Source organism: Athene noctua, chromosome 2 (genome assembly GCF_965140245.1).
Source record: "Athene noctua chromosome 2, bAthNoc1.hap1.1, whole genome shotgun sequence".
In the NCBI taxonomy this organism is placed as follows: Eukaryota; Metazoa; Chordata; class Aves; order Strigiformes; family Strigidae; genus Athene; species Athene noctua.
Genome location: NC_134038.1, coordinates 51479380 through 51497592, shown reverse-complemented (window position 1 = coordinate 51497592; position 18213 = coordinate 51479380). Strand labels below are relative to the sequence as shown.

The following is an 18213-nucleotide window of genomic DNA, read 5'->3' as shown; positions in this document are numbered from 1 at the left end:
GAGGATTCCTAGCTTTTAGCTCTTTCCAGCCAGCTGGTTTACATCTGCCTTAACACTGACTCCTGACTTCTTGCCTCCACACCTTTTAAGCCACATGCCTGCACTTTCTGCAGCTTATATGTTGTTACAAGGCAATATTTTTAAGAAAGTTTCATGTGTCAACTCACCGAGATAAACAGTCTCCAGTCATTTCAGTAGATGTACAGTATTTTGAGAACTCACAGGAAGAACATACTGGGTTTGCCTTAAGTAGACTAAAAAGCCTGGGTTAAGATTCAGCTACTGAAGGTCTAGCTTTGAGTATCAAAACATACTATGATCTAGTGAGAATCTTAACAGAAAAGAAGCACAGAAGCCACGACTACCATTTGATTTCAAGAAACTTCAATAGAAGGAGAAGTTATAAAGTTAAAGTGCACGCAGGAAAAAGAGAGAAAAAAGTCCAATTAGAAGGTTTAGAGAAACCGCACCATTAAGTTCTCTCTTCCAGACAATTGTGTTACAATATGTCTTTTTTTTTTTTGGTAAAAATAATCAAGGTAAAGGAGAATTGACAATAAAGTAAGTAACTGCCACTCTGATCCAAAAGCAGGATAGTAGAGAACAAATTCTGGTGTGTTAGGTCTTCACAATAAAAGCAGATGTAAGCAGCTAAAGTTTCATGAGCATAAAAAAAGATGTAATAGGAGCAGAAAGGCCTGAAAATCAGTAGGCAAAGTCTGAGGAATTCTCAAGATAAAGCACAGTTCAGAAGAGCTACACAAATTCTCCATAGAGGTATTAACCTAAGGGTAGGAAAGGCAAGGAGGTTTACACCATAGAGCTGTTAAGTGGAGAAAGCTCTTTGGACTTCCACATGAGTCAGAGTTTTAATATTGTAATTCAGTGGTCACAGATCCAAGTACTCGCTGAAGGATTCTGAGAAAAACTTGTTATAACTTAAAAACTGCCCTGGGGTCAAAAATGTGGCAAGTACTTTGAAAAGTTTTAGAGGTCAATGTATAGCTGTCCTCACACATAACAGAGCTCAATGATACTAAATACTTTTTAAATATCACTTAGAACTGAAAGTTTTTACAGGAGAGTTACAGGCACATGTATGGTTACGTGCCACATGAGAAAAATCACAGTTCTTTAATGACAGATTTCTATGAGGAGTCACCTTTTTCTATTTTTTTTTCCACATCATTTTAAGGCTTAGTCAGCAACAAATGCAAAAAGTATTACAAATTACCAGAATCAAAACCAGATCACTTATGCCAGTGTATTAATTAATACAGTCATGCCAGTGTATTAATGCACTATTCTTCCACATTTTAAGTGCTGTGTACAGCTGTTTCTCCATGTCAAAGAGGACAGTCCCAAGAAGTACAAATAAGAATTACAAGGATGATCAAAGATTGAAAAACAGTGTCCACTCAAGGAGTTAGAAATCCACAAGCTCTTCAGACTAGAAGATATAAATTTAGAGGATGGAAATAACAAATTTTGAATAGGTGTTCACTCTGACTTCTAGGCAGAAAAGTAAGGAATGCCAAATTTCTCAAAATACAAGTCTCAGATTTGTGACTTCTCCATTAGAAGTAAAAGTATTCAGACTGTTTTGATGCCTTAAAAGGTATTACTAAAGGTGCTAACTAGGTAGAAAATGTTCCATACTGCAGGTCTGTCTTACAAGGGAACTCTTCAGGACTGTCAAAAGCTTGTGTTCAAGCACTGAGACCCTGATTCAAAACCCAACTGGATATGGTACTGGGTAACCTGCTCTAGTTGATTCTGCTCTGCAAACAGGAGCTGGACTAGATCATCTCCAGAGGCATCATCCAGTCTCAATTCTTGTGTGATTTGTTTCTTCGATAGCCTTACCATGCCATGGTATTGTTCAGCTTACCTGCATATGTACAAAGTTTTCAATTCCTGTTCAGCATGAAATTGTGTTGTGCAGATGACTGCCCATTAAAAACTACAGATACTTCAGCTGCTATGGATGCTAACAATAAAAGCTTACTTTCAAGACTTAAAATAGGCCATACTATGGTGAAAATGTAAGTACCTGTGATATTAATGTATCCATAAAACCAAACAAGCTTACATCAGTAGATCTAGACCCATTACACTCTTATTTACAACTAACTGAAGAGTATTCAGAAACATGAAAGGAGATGAAAACCACTGTTTTGCAGCACTCCGAAATGCAAGGCCTAATGTCTGGTGCTGTTACATTAGCATTATGGCTTGAGCCACTTGACACAAAAGTATTAGGAGGACTTGACTTCTTACCAAGGCAGTCAGTTTCCCTGTTTCCCCTTCTCTTGCTGCTCCTAAGAGTTCTTCTTCCAGTTTCCTTTCTTGTGTTCTTTCCACTGCTATTTAAAAACCACAAAATTTAAGGTCAGTCTCAAAAAAGTAGCAAGTATACATAAAGTACAGCATCCAATAAACTATATTTAAAAAACCCAGAGAAACAAGAGTTTCTAGTATTATTTATTTGGGACAGGTATAAATGGAATATTTATTCAGAAAGTCTGTGTCAGAACAAAAATATGTTCCAAACGTGTAATATCTGACAAGATGTCTGAACGCGTGTAGACAAGCACATATATATGCTGTTAAATTATCTTGTAAACACTTACAACCCAACCCCACTCCCTAGTAAAAGAGAAAACAGGGGAACTATGTGACGCTCCCATCAGATTTTCCCTGTGTTTCTCTTCTACTCTTCTTATCATCCTACAGCAATTTTATTCTTTAACAATCCAGCAGATGAGCAGCAGAAAGGACTGCTAACTGTGCACTTGCATGTAGAATCAGAAGCAAAAATCACTTTTCATATATACAGTCTGTGGTATTGGACATAGAGCTTCAGCAGTATTTAGGGGTATCCCATAATAATACCAGGAAGCACCACAGTTCTTGAACTCTCCAAAACTTATTATAAGCAGTGAGCCTATATAAGTATTTGGGACCACCATCTCCCTCACTTTCAAGACCTGTGAGGCAACAGAGGAAATAAGGGGAAGGGTTTTGACTTTTTTTCCTTTTGAAATAACCTCTAAGACTGTAATAGCAGTCCTAAACTCAATCTAAAACTGGGTCACCTTTGCAAACTGTTCAGAATTTTGATCTTTAATGATTTTGTTGTCACTTACTATTGAGCTTTTTTTTCATCTCACAGTGAGCTAAGGCTTTGACTGCCATGTATCACTGAAAGCTGTAGCAAGGATTATCCCAGCAGGATTGAACAGTTACTTGGAATAATGCTATTGACATTCATGCTACTTAACTCTCCAAGTCAATTCCAGACATATTGGGAAAAAATCCCCAACTGTCAGTACTGTAGACAAGAAACAAAACCTATTAACTTTTTTCTTTCTAATGACCAAATTTAAAAAGAAAATTCAACCAAGCTTCTGTAACTTGCAGAAGAAAGTCAGCTTTTAGAATGTACAAGTGTTAAAAAAAAAAAAAAAGGGCTATGAACTATTAAAATTACCTTCCAACATATTCCATATGTCTTTATCATGAGTAACTTCTTTTGCAGTCTCTCCACTCCCATTAACAATAGAAGTATCAGCATTATACTGCAAGAGTAACATCACCACCTCCTGGAAAACAATTTGAAAAACACTGCTTATCTATCTCTGTTACAGCAAGGCCACAATCAGGCTTTCCAGCTATTGACATCCTGTAATATGAGTTGTATAACGGCTTCTCACCAGTGCTGACACAAAAACAGGAAGGGATGTTTTAGAGAGATTGAAGAGTGGGACTAACTGCAACCTTCTCTCTCACATGACTCAGACTGACATAACTAACAGGAGATTAGTTATAGCTAAACAGACCCTCTCTAATTTAAAAGCTGGTATAACGTGTGAATGCTGAATCTGACAAATAAAAATAGTATGGTTGGCTCTTCTGATAAGAGACTAAGTAGTAACTCCTTTGGAAGGGCCAAGAGGTTATCCATAGAGGTAGTACTAGTTTGGGAATGATGGTGGCATGTGGGGAACAATCAAACTAGTCTCACATTACAGGCCTATAAAAAGCTCCTTAGTTCTAGTTTTCTATGAAGAAACAGCACTTCTAGACACCAAATGAACCAGTGTGTCCTAATTTACAGGGTTTTTTCCCCCTCCAGAAGCCACTAAGCTCAAAGCAAGTGGGTTTTTCTCTATGTAAATGTGCAGTTACTTAGGAAGAAAAACCCCTACTCCTTTTATTGTGTCAAACACACCAGGCACAAGCACAAAAATTAATCTGTTGTACTTTAGTAGCATATGACAGATCTTTACACTGGTTTCCACACAGTAATTAGCACCTGCAGCTAGAGGTAGTGCTGCTAGAGCATTTTCTCTGACACACAGCAGAAGCAGAACAGAAGCAACATCAGTTAGTTATACAACTGATGCACAGTGCTACAATGGAAGAAAACTACTATTTCTCCATCTGCAGGCAAAATCTTTGCCAACAAAAAGCAAAAAAGATATGACAAAGTATACCAAAAAAAACCCATGGACCAAATCTTCTCCCATCTTCAAGAAAAGATATTTGTACCATGTTTTTATTTTGGACAGTTATACCAGCTAGGCAATGTGCCTAGCACTTCCGAACACACTGTTAACAAAGCAGATAGTAAGCCATTTTTAGGCACTGTAAAAGCATCTTTAAGTGATCTTATTGTTAGTATTTCCTTAATAACTCTATGACTGAGGCTTAAAAAAAAAAAGCCTATTACTTTACCTTACGTCCTGTGAAAGCAGCACGATGGAGTGGAGTGTCCCCCATGTCATTCAGCACATTCACATCTGCACCAGCCTAAACAGGAAGACCAAAAGACACCTGAGTGTCCTTCCAACAAGAACTACATAGCTATTCCCCCTAACTGGGAGGAAGGGGGAAGAGGAGGACAGGACTAATGTAGACCTCATGGCAAATCAGATCAGAACTGTAGTATAGTCATCCTGGAAACAAAGATAAAATAAATATCCATTCATATGAATACATATGAAGCTTTATAACCAACATTCTATAAAACACTTCGAAGAGGAAAAACCTCCTGCATTTTTTCCAGGCATCTCTGTCACTTTCAAGGCATACAGAAAGTAAGTTTAACACAGAGGTGGGGGTGGTTTTGTTTTGGTGTTTGTTTGGTTTTTGTGTTTGGGGAAAAAAAGCCCAAACAACTTAATGAAAGAACTGCAGTGGAACTGTATAACAGACACGCATATATTATTACAGATGCACACTCAGTAGCACCAGCCTCATGGTGCTCCTGATTTAACAAATGGTGTTCTCTCTAGGCACTTATTGCAGTTCCTTCCCTTGAAATGAAAACTTCCATGTCAGCATTAAGATGGTACTATCCGAAACTTAATCTCTCTTCCCCCTTTTCTCTTCTACAATCTTTGTCTTGAATCTCTCTTCCTCTTGTCACACACTTTCTTCATCCCATACCTTTTATATGAAAGGAAGACCACTTACCACACTGCACAGGCACTGTTCCAGGAAACCAAGAAATCCTATCCTTCCCTCTTTAAGCATTTCTTCTACGCTGCTTTACCTAACCTCTCAAAGGGTCAGAAAGAAGGCAGGACATATTTAACTGCATCACATACGTTTAGTTCACATAATTTAGCCAGGTCACTGTTGCCTGCCTAAAGTTAACTGATGAACCTAACTAGCTCCAAAGTTGTTTCTCTGCACAAAATCTAGACACAAGTACACAGACACTTACATATGCTTAGCTTTCAGTGGTACGCAGCCTCCTTTATTATTTGACTCAATCTTTAAATAATACCCTTTCAAGAGCCCTATCAGCAAAGAAGAAAGCACAAAGTAACATATACTCTTCCTACTCTGCAAGTGTTGACAAATGCATTAAGTGACAAAACTTTACCTTTTGCTTTAAGTAGCCCTCTTGGATTGAGGACAGCATTATCTACTGAGCAAGTGTGTAGGCTAGAGAAGAACTTCTCAAAGGAATCTCAACTTTGTTTCCTGCTTTAGCGTCATGATTACGACTGGTAGCCTTTATTCTGAATGAAATTCAAGTTTAGATTAGCTACATTTGTATTCGAGGCTGTTCAGCATGTTCCTGTCATCTACAGCAAAGTCTTTGAAACATGAATAGGGTATAATACAGTTAGGGTTGGTTGAAGCCACCCTGAAAGCTGATGGTAAAAAAATAAACTCAGTCAGAAACAACTGAAAATGCAGTGCAGATGTGACTATGAAGATACAAACAGGTCAGCTTTGACAACAGAGGTTCGGAATTTCAAAGTTCATCACACAGTTCATTATTTCAAACATGTTAAAAAAATAATGAGTCAAACTATGTTAGCCTGTGCCTGGAAAGAAACACATACAGGTTACTTTGCACACAATTCTGGACATAATTCTATGCACAACATACAATTAGATAGCAGATTATTTTTTTATTATTATTTGAAACATTTTAGCCTTTCCTACAACTCAGTAAGTGAAATTCCCTAAAGCATATACTTTGTGTACTACAGTAAGCTAGATCAGGCCCTTGAAGCACTTACATTACTAGGATCAGATGCTGGCTTACTATATGCAGATAGCCACTAGGCTTGAAAAAGGCTGAAGCTTTCATGAACGCATACCTATACACAGCACTAATTCCTACATTCAGGTGGTTACACAGATAAACATGCATACTCCATGAGAAAGTTAACTAAGTACTGACAATCTGACAGAAACTGTTCAGAGTAACAGCTGTATACTACTGTATAGACTTCTGGTATCATTATTCAAGGCCCCTGTAAACTGGGATGATCCGAGTACCCCAACTATTCCATTCCTTAGTTTTAGCAATCAGTTATCTCTGTGTTACATGCAGATAAACTGTAGGAGTGGCTCTGCCTCTCTACAAAGCTACCTTCTGTCATAAAAGCTTCAATAAATACTAACTGCTTCTATCATAACAAAATTTTCTTCCTTACACACAGAGGCAAGTAGAAATATACCTTCAGCAAACCCTCTACCACAACAGCGTGTCCGAAGTAGCAAGCAAGGTGAAGAGGTGTCCAACCCATATTAGATTTACTTCTGCCTAAAAGACAAAACAGGTAAATTAAGTTTTGGTCACACAATACAAAGATAATCTGGTCATGTTACAAGTTGGCACGGATGATCATTCTTCACAGCAACAGAGGAGAAAGCAGGCTGGAAGCATCAATACTATTTACATCATCTGAGCATGCAGCTTAAGAATATTAGATTCAAATCTACAAAATCTTTCTGGAAGAAGAAAGTCATGTAGTCTGATGGAGAACAAAACTTTTGTTGTCATGCAATACCTTGTTCTTCAACAGCAGCGAGAAGCTTCAGTTACTTTCATTCACTATAAAAATAGCACATACAAGTATACATTTATCTTAGCAAAAAACTATTTGGTTATTTTATTTCCTACACACAAATGAGAGGTAGGACAACCCATCTTCCAAACAGAGGATTCAAAACAAAACAGGTGGGATGACCTAACGTTTTCGTCGTCTTGTGCTTGTATTAATTTTTAATAAAGATAGCTTTATTGAGTATCATGATTTGAAGTCTTTGTGCACTGTAGACCTCTTGTACCATCTACAGCTCTAAGCCTCTGCAGGAATGATAAGCATAGGCAGAAAGCAGGCACAGAAGTGACCATGCAAAGGAAACTATGATTTATGCTTTAAAGAGCATTTACAGCATGCCCTGGAGGACTGGCTGTATGAATGAAATTTTAAAATGGCCCTACAATCACTTTTTTAGAAGCAAGATATTAAACCATTAATGATTACTAAGTTAACAACTCCTGTTACTTTTCAGTTGTAACACTCAATTGTATTAAGCAAAGTGGATTTGTGCCTTGTTTTTACTAAGCAACAGACCCACTGCATTCCAAGTGCCACCTAAAAGCTATCATTTTATATTTGGAAGCAAAATGAAAATGAGGCATTAGAAGCTGTACTGCCACCATTAAATTTTCCCCTTTCATGTATCCTCAAGCATTGAGGCTTGGAACATGCACAACATAAGTTTCCCCTGAGGGGACAAGCCATTAGTACAAGGAAAAAAAGAAAATTGCTTGGTCTTGCAAGTTCATCATTCTTTCTGCTCTCATATTACAAACTAACATTAGAATGTGGTTCACAGCTGAAATATTTTCATATTTCTTCCAATTGTTTCTAGCTAACATTTCTGCCCTTTACTGGCAGTTTCTTTTGTTATTTAATTCTCTTTCTTCTCAACTCCTTCTGTTGTTCCATTCCCACATTTAGTAGCTTCCCCTCACTCCAGCCTGGCCTACAACAGAGTTCCTGTCATATGTGACTGATGGGCAGATGGTACCACAAAAGATAAATACTGTGTGAATCACTAACTCTGAGGCTACGTATGCTGGATAACATACTAAATGGACACCATTCATCTCTCAGTCTAATAGGGAAAAAGGTTCTTTCAGAGAACACAAAAAGAGAACTAAGATGTACTGAATTCATACAGTTAGCCCAAGACAGTCATTAGTTACAGCATTAACAAGACAGTGCTGCTGCCAAATAATTCGGTCATGATGAAAAAAAAAATCAGGAACCTGTCCAGATTTGTAATTCTTTCTGAATAAAGTGCCACAGGCCCATGTTCCACATCCACTTGTAATGTTTGCATTTCTGATGTTAGCTGACAAGTTACTTCCCAAGCTCTTGAAGTGTTTGTTACTTCTCTTCAAGATGACCAGTGTTAGCTGTTTTTTTTATTATTATTTCAAACCAGTACATCACTACACTGGGGAGAATGGAAGGATAAGTAGAACAAACACATCAAAAAAATTCCCCTACCCCTCCCACCCATTCCTTTGCTTCAATGCCAGTTAACTAGTTTAGAGAATGGAGACACACTATGCAGTCATTTCCTGGTTGGGGTCTGCTAGGCTACAGTGCAGTCATTCAAATGGGTATTTTGCCATAACATGTTACTGACCATTGACCTTATTTTACAGTTTTCTTACCCTGTGAAGTCCTAGATATTCTATTTTCTTGTATTTAAGGAGAAGGAGCCAACATAGACAGCCTCAGAAAACATGATTGTTTCAGATGAAACCCAGGTTTAGTGCTGTTTTAATGTGGATACCTTCTTTTAAAACCACTGAACTGAGAAAATTGGAAACGGAAGTTCACATCATTTGGCTGGATTCTCATCAAGCAAGTCTTGCTTATCTGCAAGTGTTGACTGGCTAGAATCCAGCCACAACAGAGCAAGTATGAGAAGTCTGGACTTACTTTTTCTGCCTTCACTTTGGCTGAAATGGGGATGTTATCAGACTGCACACTTGTGAATCTAGACTACAGCCTCAGATAAGATCACCCTTGGAAAGACAACAGGTTTTACAAGATGCTGAAGGTAGGTTTTGATACCCAGGCACATAAATGTGTTGGACTTAAGTCTCCCAAGGCACGCTCTGGGGGAAGTTTACACTACCTCCAGTAAAGCCTTCCACCTGCTCCAAAAGTACTTTATTCCAAGCCAACTGTCATTGCCACATCAGATGCAAGTCCTGAAGGAACTGCTACACCACTGAAGACGTTCCCCATACCCTGACTTTCTAGGGACATCTGATTATCCAGAAGGTAATGACAGAAGGACAAGAGGCTGTAAGGAAGAGAAGGAAGATTGAGGGTTGCAAAAATTCAGTTACAGTCTACAGCCTGCATTTTAGTTAATCATCATGTGGTTATGCAACTACTATCTGGTAGTAACTAACAAATCAGGATTTGCAGCAAGACATAGCGGTTTTGCTAGTGAGGAGGCAGAATGGCAGGGGTAGTTATACTGTAGAGGCTGTTTGGCTTGAATGTCTTAGGATGTTTTTGATGGAGTACTCTATGGAGCAGAGTGACGGAAACAGTCAGTCCCTGAAGAGTGACTGTGGAAGAATAGAGCTTTAACTCTGAAGTTTCACACAACCAGAACAGTTCCTCCAGAGAAGACTTTAGTTACACTTCTGTGTCCTCTAACATTTAGAAGAATCAGAACTTATAAAGCAGGTAATTCACTGTGTATAGATTCCATATTCAGAATTATTTTGTTTAACCTAAACTATCACCAGCATGTTCCCTCCAGCTTCCCAGACCTCCCCTTAGCCAGCATGTATTAGCTGGCTGGCCATATACTGCTAAACTGGAAGATAACAGCTAAGCACCATCTTTCCCTTCATTAGCTGAGTCTCTTCTATGCTGCAGACTTTCACAATACTAACACTTGACTTTGGGCAGAAATGCTGACCAGAGAACAGTTTGCTTGACATAATACACTGCTGCAGATTATGCCATTTCATTATGCTTTCTTGTCTTCAGATTATGTTTAAGAACACATCTGAGAAAGCTCTGAAACCTCTTCTAGCCAGCAACTTGCATGAATCTTAAGAGGTACTTCGATTCCAACTGTTTAGGCACTATACACACAATGTCATGAATATTTGCAAAGGACATACTTGCAAGGGGGAGGACTTCAGCTCCATCAAGCCCTGTCTAGTTCCCCTTTAAATTATGAACTAGCTGCCTGAAGATGAAGTAGCAAGGGTTTGGGTTTTACAACTTGTTTTTCTGAGGTGAGCACGTTAACTATTGAGAAAACACAGACATGGCTGAGTAGCCAAACAAAAGGATGAGTAAACCGATGATTAAGAGCGAGGCTTGGGAAAGGCATAGAGCTTGTTCAGATAACAGGCTTCCCCACTTTTCAGGGCAAGGTGTTCCCTCTGTAATGGCTGAGAGGAAGCACAGTTGCTTTCTCCCACTGCAGGATCATCTTCTCAGTGCCACCTAACAGTTAAATGCTGAACAAAGAAGTACCAGTCTCTGTAGAAGGAGGAGGATAGACATCCACTTTAAGTAACAAGAAACACACTCAAGTAAATACAGAGAAATAAAGAATAAAGAAATAGGGTGGTCTGCAATTGCTAGCAAGCTTGCAAATCCAGCCCCAGTTTGAATTTTCAGTGCTCAGCCAGCAAGGTGCTTAGCCATAGCTGTGTAAGCTATGCACATGCAAAACTTTAATGTTGGCCAAAGACCCAGACCAGATGAATAGCAGTTTTACTTTCCTTTCCCAACTAACCTAGTATACTGCTAATGGTAAAAAGCATACATTTGTCCCAACCATCCCTGCAAGTGTCAAGAGATGTAGCTGCACCTACGACATGATAATGAAATATGGGCATAAGAAAAAAAAATTTTAAATTAAAAAAAAAAAAAAAATCACACCTGCAGAGCACAAATAAATTACCTAACCGTTTCTACAGTCATAATGGAGGCTCTTTACCTCCCTGAACCATCCCCTGGCACCATGGTCCATTATAAAGCTCCAAAGTTGGCATAAGCATGAGCACAGGCAAAAAAACCCTTTGTTTTGCTGATGTTTACCTTCTAGGAATTACTCTGAGTCTTTCTGTACGTTACAACCTGTACGCTGCTTTTATGATCTCTCCTCTATACAAGTATGGCCTACAGGGCAAAAGCAGCTGTTTAAGTGTTTTTTTATTACTCTACTGAACACTCCAAAGAAAGCAATATGATACTATCAGTAACAGTTTCGCTACATGTGGCTTCAACAGCGAGATTACAAACATTTGAGGAATGCTACTAACCTTTACAGTTGATATCAAAGCTTATCTCTCCTCTGTCCATAGTATCCAACAGCTGTTTAACTTCCTCAGCATTTCCATTTCTAGCATCGTGGAGAAGCTGCTGTTCTGCTTCAGTACTCATCTCTAAAAAAGATATGAAAGAAACGATTTTGCAATCTCTTCATGCTGCTATAAGTTATGGCTTAACATTATGTCACTTTTCTCCCTTATTTAATATTCTAACACTGGTACGAGAAGGATAGTTATTTCCTCTGTGGAACACATTTAATGTGCAAGCCATTTTCAACAGTCCAGCACTCAGTCATGCCACTAAGAGGCATTAAAATTCCTCAAACAAAGCAGTTAAATAACAACATACCCATGTTTTCTTGTTTCTCAGTTTTCTAGGTTCTAAGTGTGGTTTGGGAGCTGGAATTGTATGCCACAAATGAGGCAAGGTTTTCTACAAGTGTAACTAGTATGCATTTAGTTCTTCCTCATAAGGTTTTCACCTTTATCCCTTAAGGTTTCCAGAAGCAACACAGAGAGTAAAAAAAAAAAAATTATGTATGTCTATTAGCCCAAGTATTTCTTCAGAATTAACTGAGACTTATTTTGGCTGCCAACCCTGGGAAACAGATTCTGTGATCACATGGAGGTCCCAAGGTGAGATTGAGGTTGTATGAGGTTGATGAGGTTCCCATCAGTGACTGGTACAATCAGCTCTTGAACTCAGATACCCAACACCCCCCAACCTTGACTTGAAGGGGAATCAGATACTCAAACAACATTGTAGATTTGACCTTATCTTTAAAAAACACAATAGTGCAATATAAAGAAGTTAACATGCAACTATAAAAGATCACTAGCCAACCCTCATCTTACCTATACTCATGAACTACAAAAAAAGGGGTATTTACATCTTTCAAAGAAGGGAGAAAACAAAACCTGCTAGCACAGCTATCTTTACAGCTTTCTACTAGACAGGAAGCCTTAGATCTTTTGGCAAGTGATACTGCTACTTACTAGGTCTCCTGAAGAATACGGTTATTAAGTGATGCCTTAACCTTTTTCCACACTGACAGAATCACAGTCTGAACTTGTTTTGCCTTTTTTTTTTTTTTTTAATGTTATTATAACTACTAGACCCAGATGCACCACATCTCAGCACAGGCAAAAAGCAATTTTAATGCCCCATTTAAATACACTGCTTCTAAGAGGTGTCAAGAAGCAATTTTAAAAGCAGCATCAAAAGACTGTGCTACAATACACAGTTTATTGCTGTCTCCAGTTTAGCATCTTCACCTGACACACTAGGTTTACCAGATCCTGCAGAATCTAGATTTCTGACGTCAGTTAATGATTGTAAATAACATTTCTTGCCTCACATAGTTCTCTTTCCTATACTAGCAGACGTGTTGATTGGTCCCACAAACTGTTCACTCTGCTGCATAGGACAGGCAGCTTGATTGCACCACACACACTCACAGTTAAAACAGATGCAGGTAGCTCTTCAACTAGTTTAAGATGAGAAGCCACTCAGTAAGAAAAGAGATAGTGAGAACACTGGGTAGGCAACAAAATGCCTGTAACGGTGACAGAGCTTGTAATATTCAAGACTGAGACAAGCCCGGAACAGGACAGACTGCCAAGACGCTAATGCAGGGAGTTTTACCCTACCTTTTGCTCAGTCAGCAAAGGGAGAGATGGAATCTGTTTTCAAAGAATTTGACAGAAAAACTAATCAAGCCCTTTATAGCACTTTCAGGAGAACAGAGTGGATCAGTCACCTGCAATCTACCACAGACACAGGATACAGATGCCTTCTCCAGCAGCAGTTACACAATACTCTTGTTTGTGCCTGCTTTTCAGTTCTAGAAAACAAAACAAAACAGTACTAGTCCTTCTAGTAATCCTTCAAGCCCTGAAGCTACCTTCTCTAAACAGGAGTCTATCCACTTGTCTGAGGCAACACAGCAGTTACTGAGGCAGGTATAATGTTCCTCAGTGAATCAGTTGGACCAGCATCCAGAGAAAGATCAAATATGTTAATGTGTTACCAGTCTGTAATACTTTCTCTGAAGCTGAGTGATACTGTTTCAGGGGGACACAGAATGCAGCACAGAGAACCATACAGACAAAAGCTATGAGGATAGGTAGAGCTCATTTTGCTGGCCTACCCATCAGGGATGGGAGGGGGGGGGCGGGAATAAAGCAAAGCTCATCCTCCATTTTCACCCCCTCCCACTCAATATTTCTTTAGCAATCTCTCAAATGTCTGAGACGAAACACACTCCTATCATCACCCTGTATCATTTGTCAACATCCCACATACACAACAGGTATGAACAGTGATGCACTTTCAAACACATTAAGAACCTCCAGTTTCCTTTTGATATTGATGAGAAGGAAGAAAAGACTGCTTGGGAAGGGAATCAAGAAGCTGATCCAAATGCACAACTCTTGTATGCAGCAAGGCTAGTTATATACATGAGCAGAATCTTAAAACAGCTTAAGCCACGCAGAAAGCTGAATCACTGGGTAAAATAACTGGCATGATTTTTCTCCCTCAAAATAGCCATTAGGTTAACATCACCGATTTGTTTGTCTTACAGCAAATATTAGCAGTAGAGTGACACGCATATTAACATGGCTAAGAAAAGTCTTTCTGCTTCACTTTGGTTTATTCCCCACAGATTTTTTCATTTAGGCCAAGTCTCCAATTTCAAATACACTTTGTAAGCTTGAAGCATGCAATGATGCAGAAGAATAACTAACTGCCTGGCTATTAGTCATAGTTAGAAGGATCACTCGCATGAAAATGTTCCTACAATTGTGGCTGGAAAGTGAATCTGCATGCAGTTACCCATCAGACAAGTGATGCAGAACCTAAAGTTTTAGCTAACAAGCTAAATGAAGTGCCTAAATGAAGCTGGCAGCAAGGGGGCTCTTAACAAAACTCAGCATAATCAAGAAAGCACTGTTTTAAGCAACAGAATTTGCTCTATAATGGAGATGGGCAACAACCAACAGAAGTTTTGAGTGGCCAGTTCAGAGTACGGAAAGAAATCAATGCACAGGCACCCAAACGCTATGCACTTACAACTGTACTTTGTACACCTGCACTCCTGTGCAGGCAGGAGCTCATTTGGTCACAAGACTCCCCACCAAGAGAGCTCCAAAATCCTCACCCATAAGTTTTGAGGTACCGAGCCACACCATCAGCACTGAGGGAGAAACTTTATAGTTTAGCTTGGATTTATTAGCTATAAGACACTATCAGCAGGTTAATCTATACGAATTGTGCTGCCTACATGCAAAGCTTCTACCCACTCAAGAGAGTAGACATCTGTTCAGTCAGTGGTGCTGTCATCATTACCCTACTCCATTACTCAACTGATACAGGTTAAAGTATCTTTCACAGCTCATCTTTATGCCTTGTGCTGTTGAAAGGCTTATATGGTAGTCTCTACAGTCACTGGTATACCATAAGAAAACACAACAAGAATGATATTTAGTGTCTCCTACACAGCTGAGGCTTCAAGGCACTTCTGTTGAACTCATCAGGACTACCAGAGCAGTATTTGACTGCTAATTGAATCTTATCCTTTAAGAAGGTATAAAAAATAGCATTGAGATACTCTGCTTTTATCTTCTTCTATGAGACCTACATCAGAGTGATCTTCTCATGCTATTACAGTGTCTGTCTTCACACAGGGGTTGTTCCCAATAGAGTACAGAGCCCAGGTTACCACTCTGCCTGCATGCCTAACGGGAGTTTTGCAGAACAGTTAAAGATGAAAAGCCACCTAACTACCGATATACTATCAACTGTACTCAACTGTTAGGAGAGAGTCCAAGCAAAAAAAGCTGCTTTTCTCACACAGCAGTCTACAAAGACCTAAAGTGCCATCCCTGACTACAGGGCAGCAGCACTACTGATAAGACCCATTTGCTTTGATTTCTTCTGCTGAGGCCTCCTGCCATGTACACAGTCCACAACAGCGACCATACACACTAACCAGAACATGGCTGGTTTTCACTCTGCTGCAGCTTGACAAGCAGCAGAAGCAGTACTGGCACTACCCAATTTAACGTTAATGCTCCAGGTCAGCAGCCACCGATTGCATAGGAAGTTTTCTGTTTGTGACAAATAGTTAAGGTTGGCAAAAAAGCACAATACTGGCTAGCATTTCAAGAGATCTCCCTCTAGCAGTGAAAACTAGATTCCTGTAGGAAAGGATGGTACTTGCTCAGGAAAACCTCTTGCACGTCCCAGCATGCACACACGCTTGTAAAGGAGGACAAAATTCACCAAACCACACAAACAGACAGAACCTGTCTACAAACCCACACAACACTCTGTACTGACAGGAGTTGCTCCAAGAAGAGCTGCAGTACTAGAACCACGAGTGATGCTATCTAAAAGTAGTTAATCTTCAGTTAAAGGGTTCCAGAAGTTGAACATGCTTCTGTGACACTCACGGTACTTCATGTGAAAGCACCATCTATGTAAAATAAGTTACTGTCTGCTCAGCCACGATTAACATGAATGCACTAACACAAGTACACGTTCAATACCACCCCCAATAGTTAAACTAGCCCTCGTTCCCAGGCTGCCAATAGCTACTCGAACTAACCCTCGTTCCCAGGCCTCTCCTGGCTGTTTTCTGCACGTAGTTTTGTTCTGCTACGTCAAAGACTTTCTGTCAGCCCAGGAGCTCCGAAGCCGCTTACCAGAGCGCGAGTGGGAGCCCTCTCCGGCCCGGCAGGCAAGCACCGTTCCCAGCACGCCGGAGCTTCAGCGGCACCGCTGCCGTTCTCCGCCCGCGCCTGGAATCGCGCAGTTCGTTTCCGTAGCGGGAACCAAACACTTTTATAAGGCGACAGGCTCACACGTCACGGCAGCTGCACTTCTCGCCTCAGGCAAAGGCGCGCTCAGACCCCCGCACCCGGAGCCACCGGCCGCCCGCAGCTCCGCCGCGGGGACGGGGCGGCTGCAGGGAGGAGGCGGCGGCGGAGGAAGGGCCACGGCGGGCGCTCCCGAAAGCCCGAGCCCCCGCCGCCCCCCAGCTGCCACAGCTGCCTCAGCCCCGAGCCCAGCCTCACTCGGGCCGCTCCCCCGCTCGGCGGAGGGGACGCAGCGACGCCCCCAACCCCGAACACGCTTTCGGCGGCCGCGGAGGAGTGGCAGCGCCTGAGGCGCCCAGCGAAGCGGGGTCCCCTCGGGGCGGGAGGGCGGGCTGGGGCACGCACCCTCCTCAGGCAGCGCCGGCTCCGCAGGCCTCCCCGGCCCGGCCCGGCTCTCACACAGCCCCGCCGCGCCCCTCGCAGCCGACTCTGGCTAAACTCGGGCGGGCGGCGCCGGCTCGGGAGCAGCCCGGGGAGAAGGGACAGCAAGAGACGTAATAACGGCAGCAACAAAGCAAGCGCCGCAGCAGGAGGGCGCGTCTCCCGCCGTCCCTGTGTCGTCGTCGTCCCCCACCTCCCTGCGCGTCGCGGAAGAAAATACGCCCGGGGCGGGTGGGCTGACCCGCCGGCAGCCTCACCGCGCCGCTCCGCTCCGCGCCACCCCCCCCTCCCGCTGGGCGATACGCACCGGCCCCGCACGTGACCGGCGGCGGCGCCTCAGCAGCGCGGGCTGCTCCCCCCCCCGCCCCGCGCAGAGCGGGCGGCGCGGGCCCCCGGCGGGGCGGGGCGGAGCTCCGCCCTCTTGGCCGCGGCCACGCCCCCCTCGGCCCGGCCCACGGGGCTGGCGGCGGCCGCTTCGGGCCCCCCCAGGGCCGGGTGGGAGCAGGCGGCGGGGGCTGGTGGGCACGAGTGGGGCCGGTGCCGGGGCCTCCCCGCAGCCCGCCGGGGCCTGCCCGAGGAGGCGGGAGGGTGAAACAGGGCTTCGGTGAGGGCCCTGAGCCCGCCCGTTCTCTGAGGGAAACGAGCCCACAGCGGGCGCAGCCGGCGGCGGCCGCCCTTCCCAGGAACACCCCTGCGACCCCGCGGCGGCTCGGCAGATACTGCCCGTTCCCGCTCGGGTTCGCCTGTCGCCACAGCCCCAGCTCCCCTCTGCCCTGAGAGCACCCCAGCCCGTGCCTCCGCTGAGAGGAGCTACGAAAGGGGGACGGAACAGGCGGCGCGGGCGTGGGGACGCCGGTAGAGTACGAGGGGAAAAACGGTGACCCTGGGAATCACTTCAGTCTCGTATACAAATGAGATGCAGGTAAAAAGAAATTGCGAATACATGCACCGCTCCTAATAACAGCATGTCCAAAAGCAACAAGAGACCCAGAATTTTGGTACTACTGGGGACAAAAAGTGAAGTACTCCCTTTGGCCCACCATCTGTTCGTCCTTCCCATCTGTTCACCCTGCCCTTATTCTCCACGACATCTTTCACCTGAAGACAATGGCCAGCACCTTGTTTTTCTGCCTTTAGCACTTGAGGGGGGGTTTTGCATTTTGAAAGCTCTCAGTGTGCCTTTGAAATCCTGCAGGGATTTATTAAGAAAGTGGGGAAGCTTTGTGGTGTTGAGGCATGACCAAGTCTGTGTCATATGCAGAAAGAGTGCTAAAAAAGGCAGGGCAGGAGCCATGGGT

General features: G+C 42.5%; 1 protein-coding gene across 5 annotated transcripts in view; it reads right to left on the bottom strand.

Moving 5' to 3' along the window:
• Positions 1–17313, bottom strand: part of OSBPL1A (oxysterol binding protein like 1A) — a 75788-nt gene extending 58475 nt beyond the window's left edge. The window contains exons 1-6 of one of the 5 annotated variants that reach the window (XM_074899073.1): positions 17223–17313; positions 11645–11767; positions 6990–7075; positions 4741–4815; positions 3494–3605; positions 2281–2366 (exon numbers count right to left, since the gene is read on the bottom strand). In XM_074899073.1, the coding sequence (XP_074755174.1) occupies positions 2281–2366; positions 3494–3605; positions 4741–4815; positions 6990–7075; positions 11645–11765 (480 nt within the window). In that variant the 5' untranslated portion in view covers positions 11766–11767; positions 17223–17313. Of the gene's footprint in view, positions 1–2280; positions 2367–3493; positions 3606–4740; positions 4816–6989; positions 7076–11644; positions 11775–16360; positions 17131–17222 lie in introns of those variants that run through there. The other 4 variants (XM_074899075.1, XM_074899072.1, XM_074899074.1 and 1 more) reach the window with 4 other exon arrangements.
• Between the last annotated feature and the right edge of the window lie 900 nt (positions 17314–18213).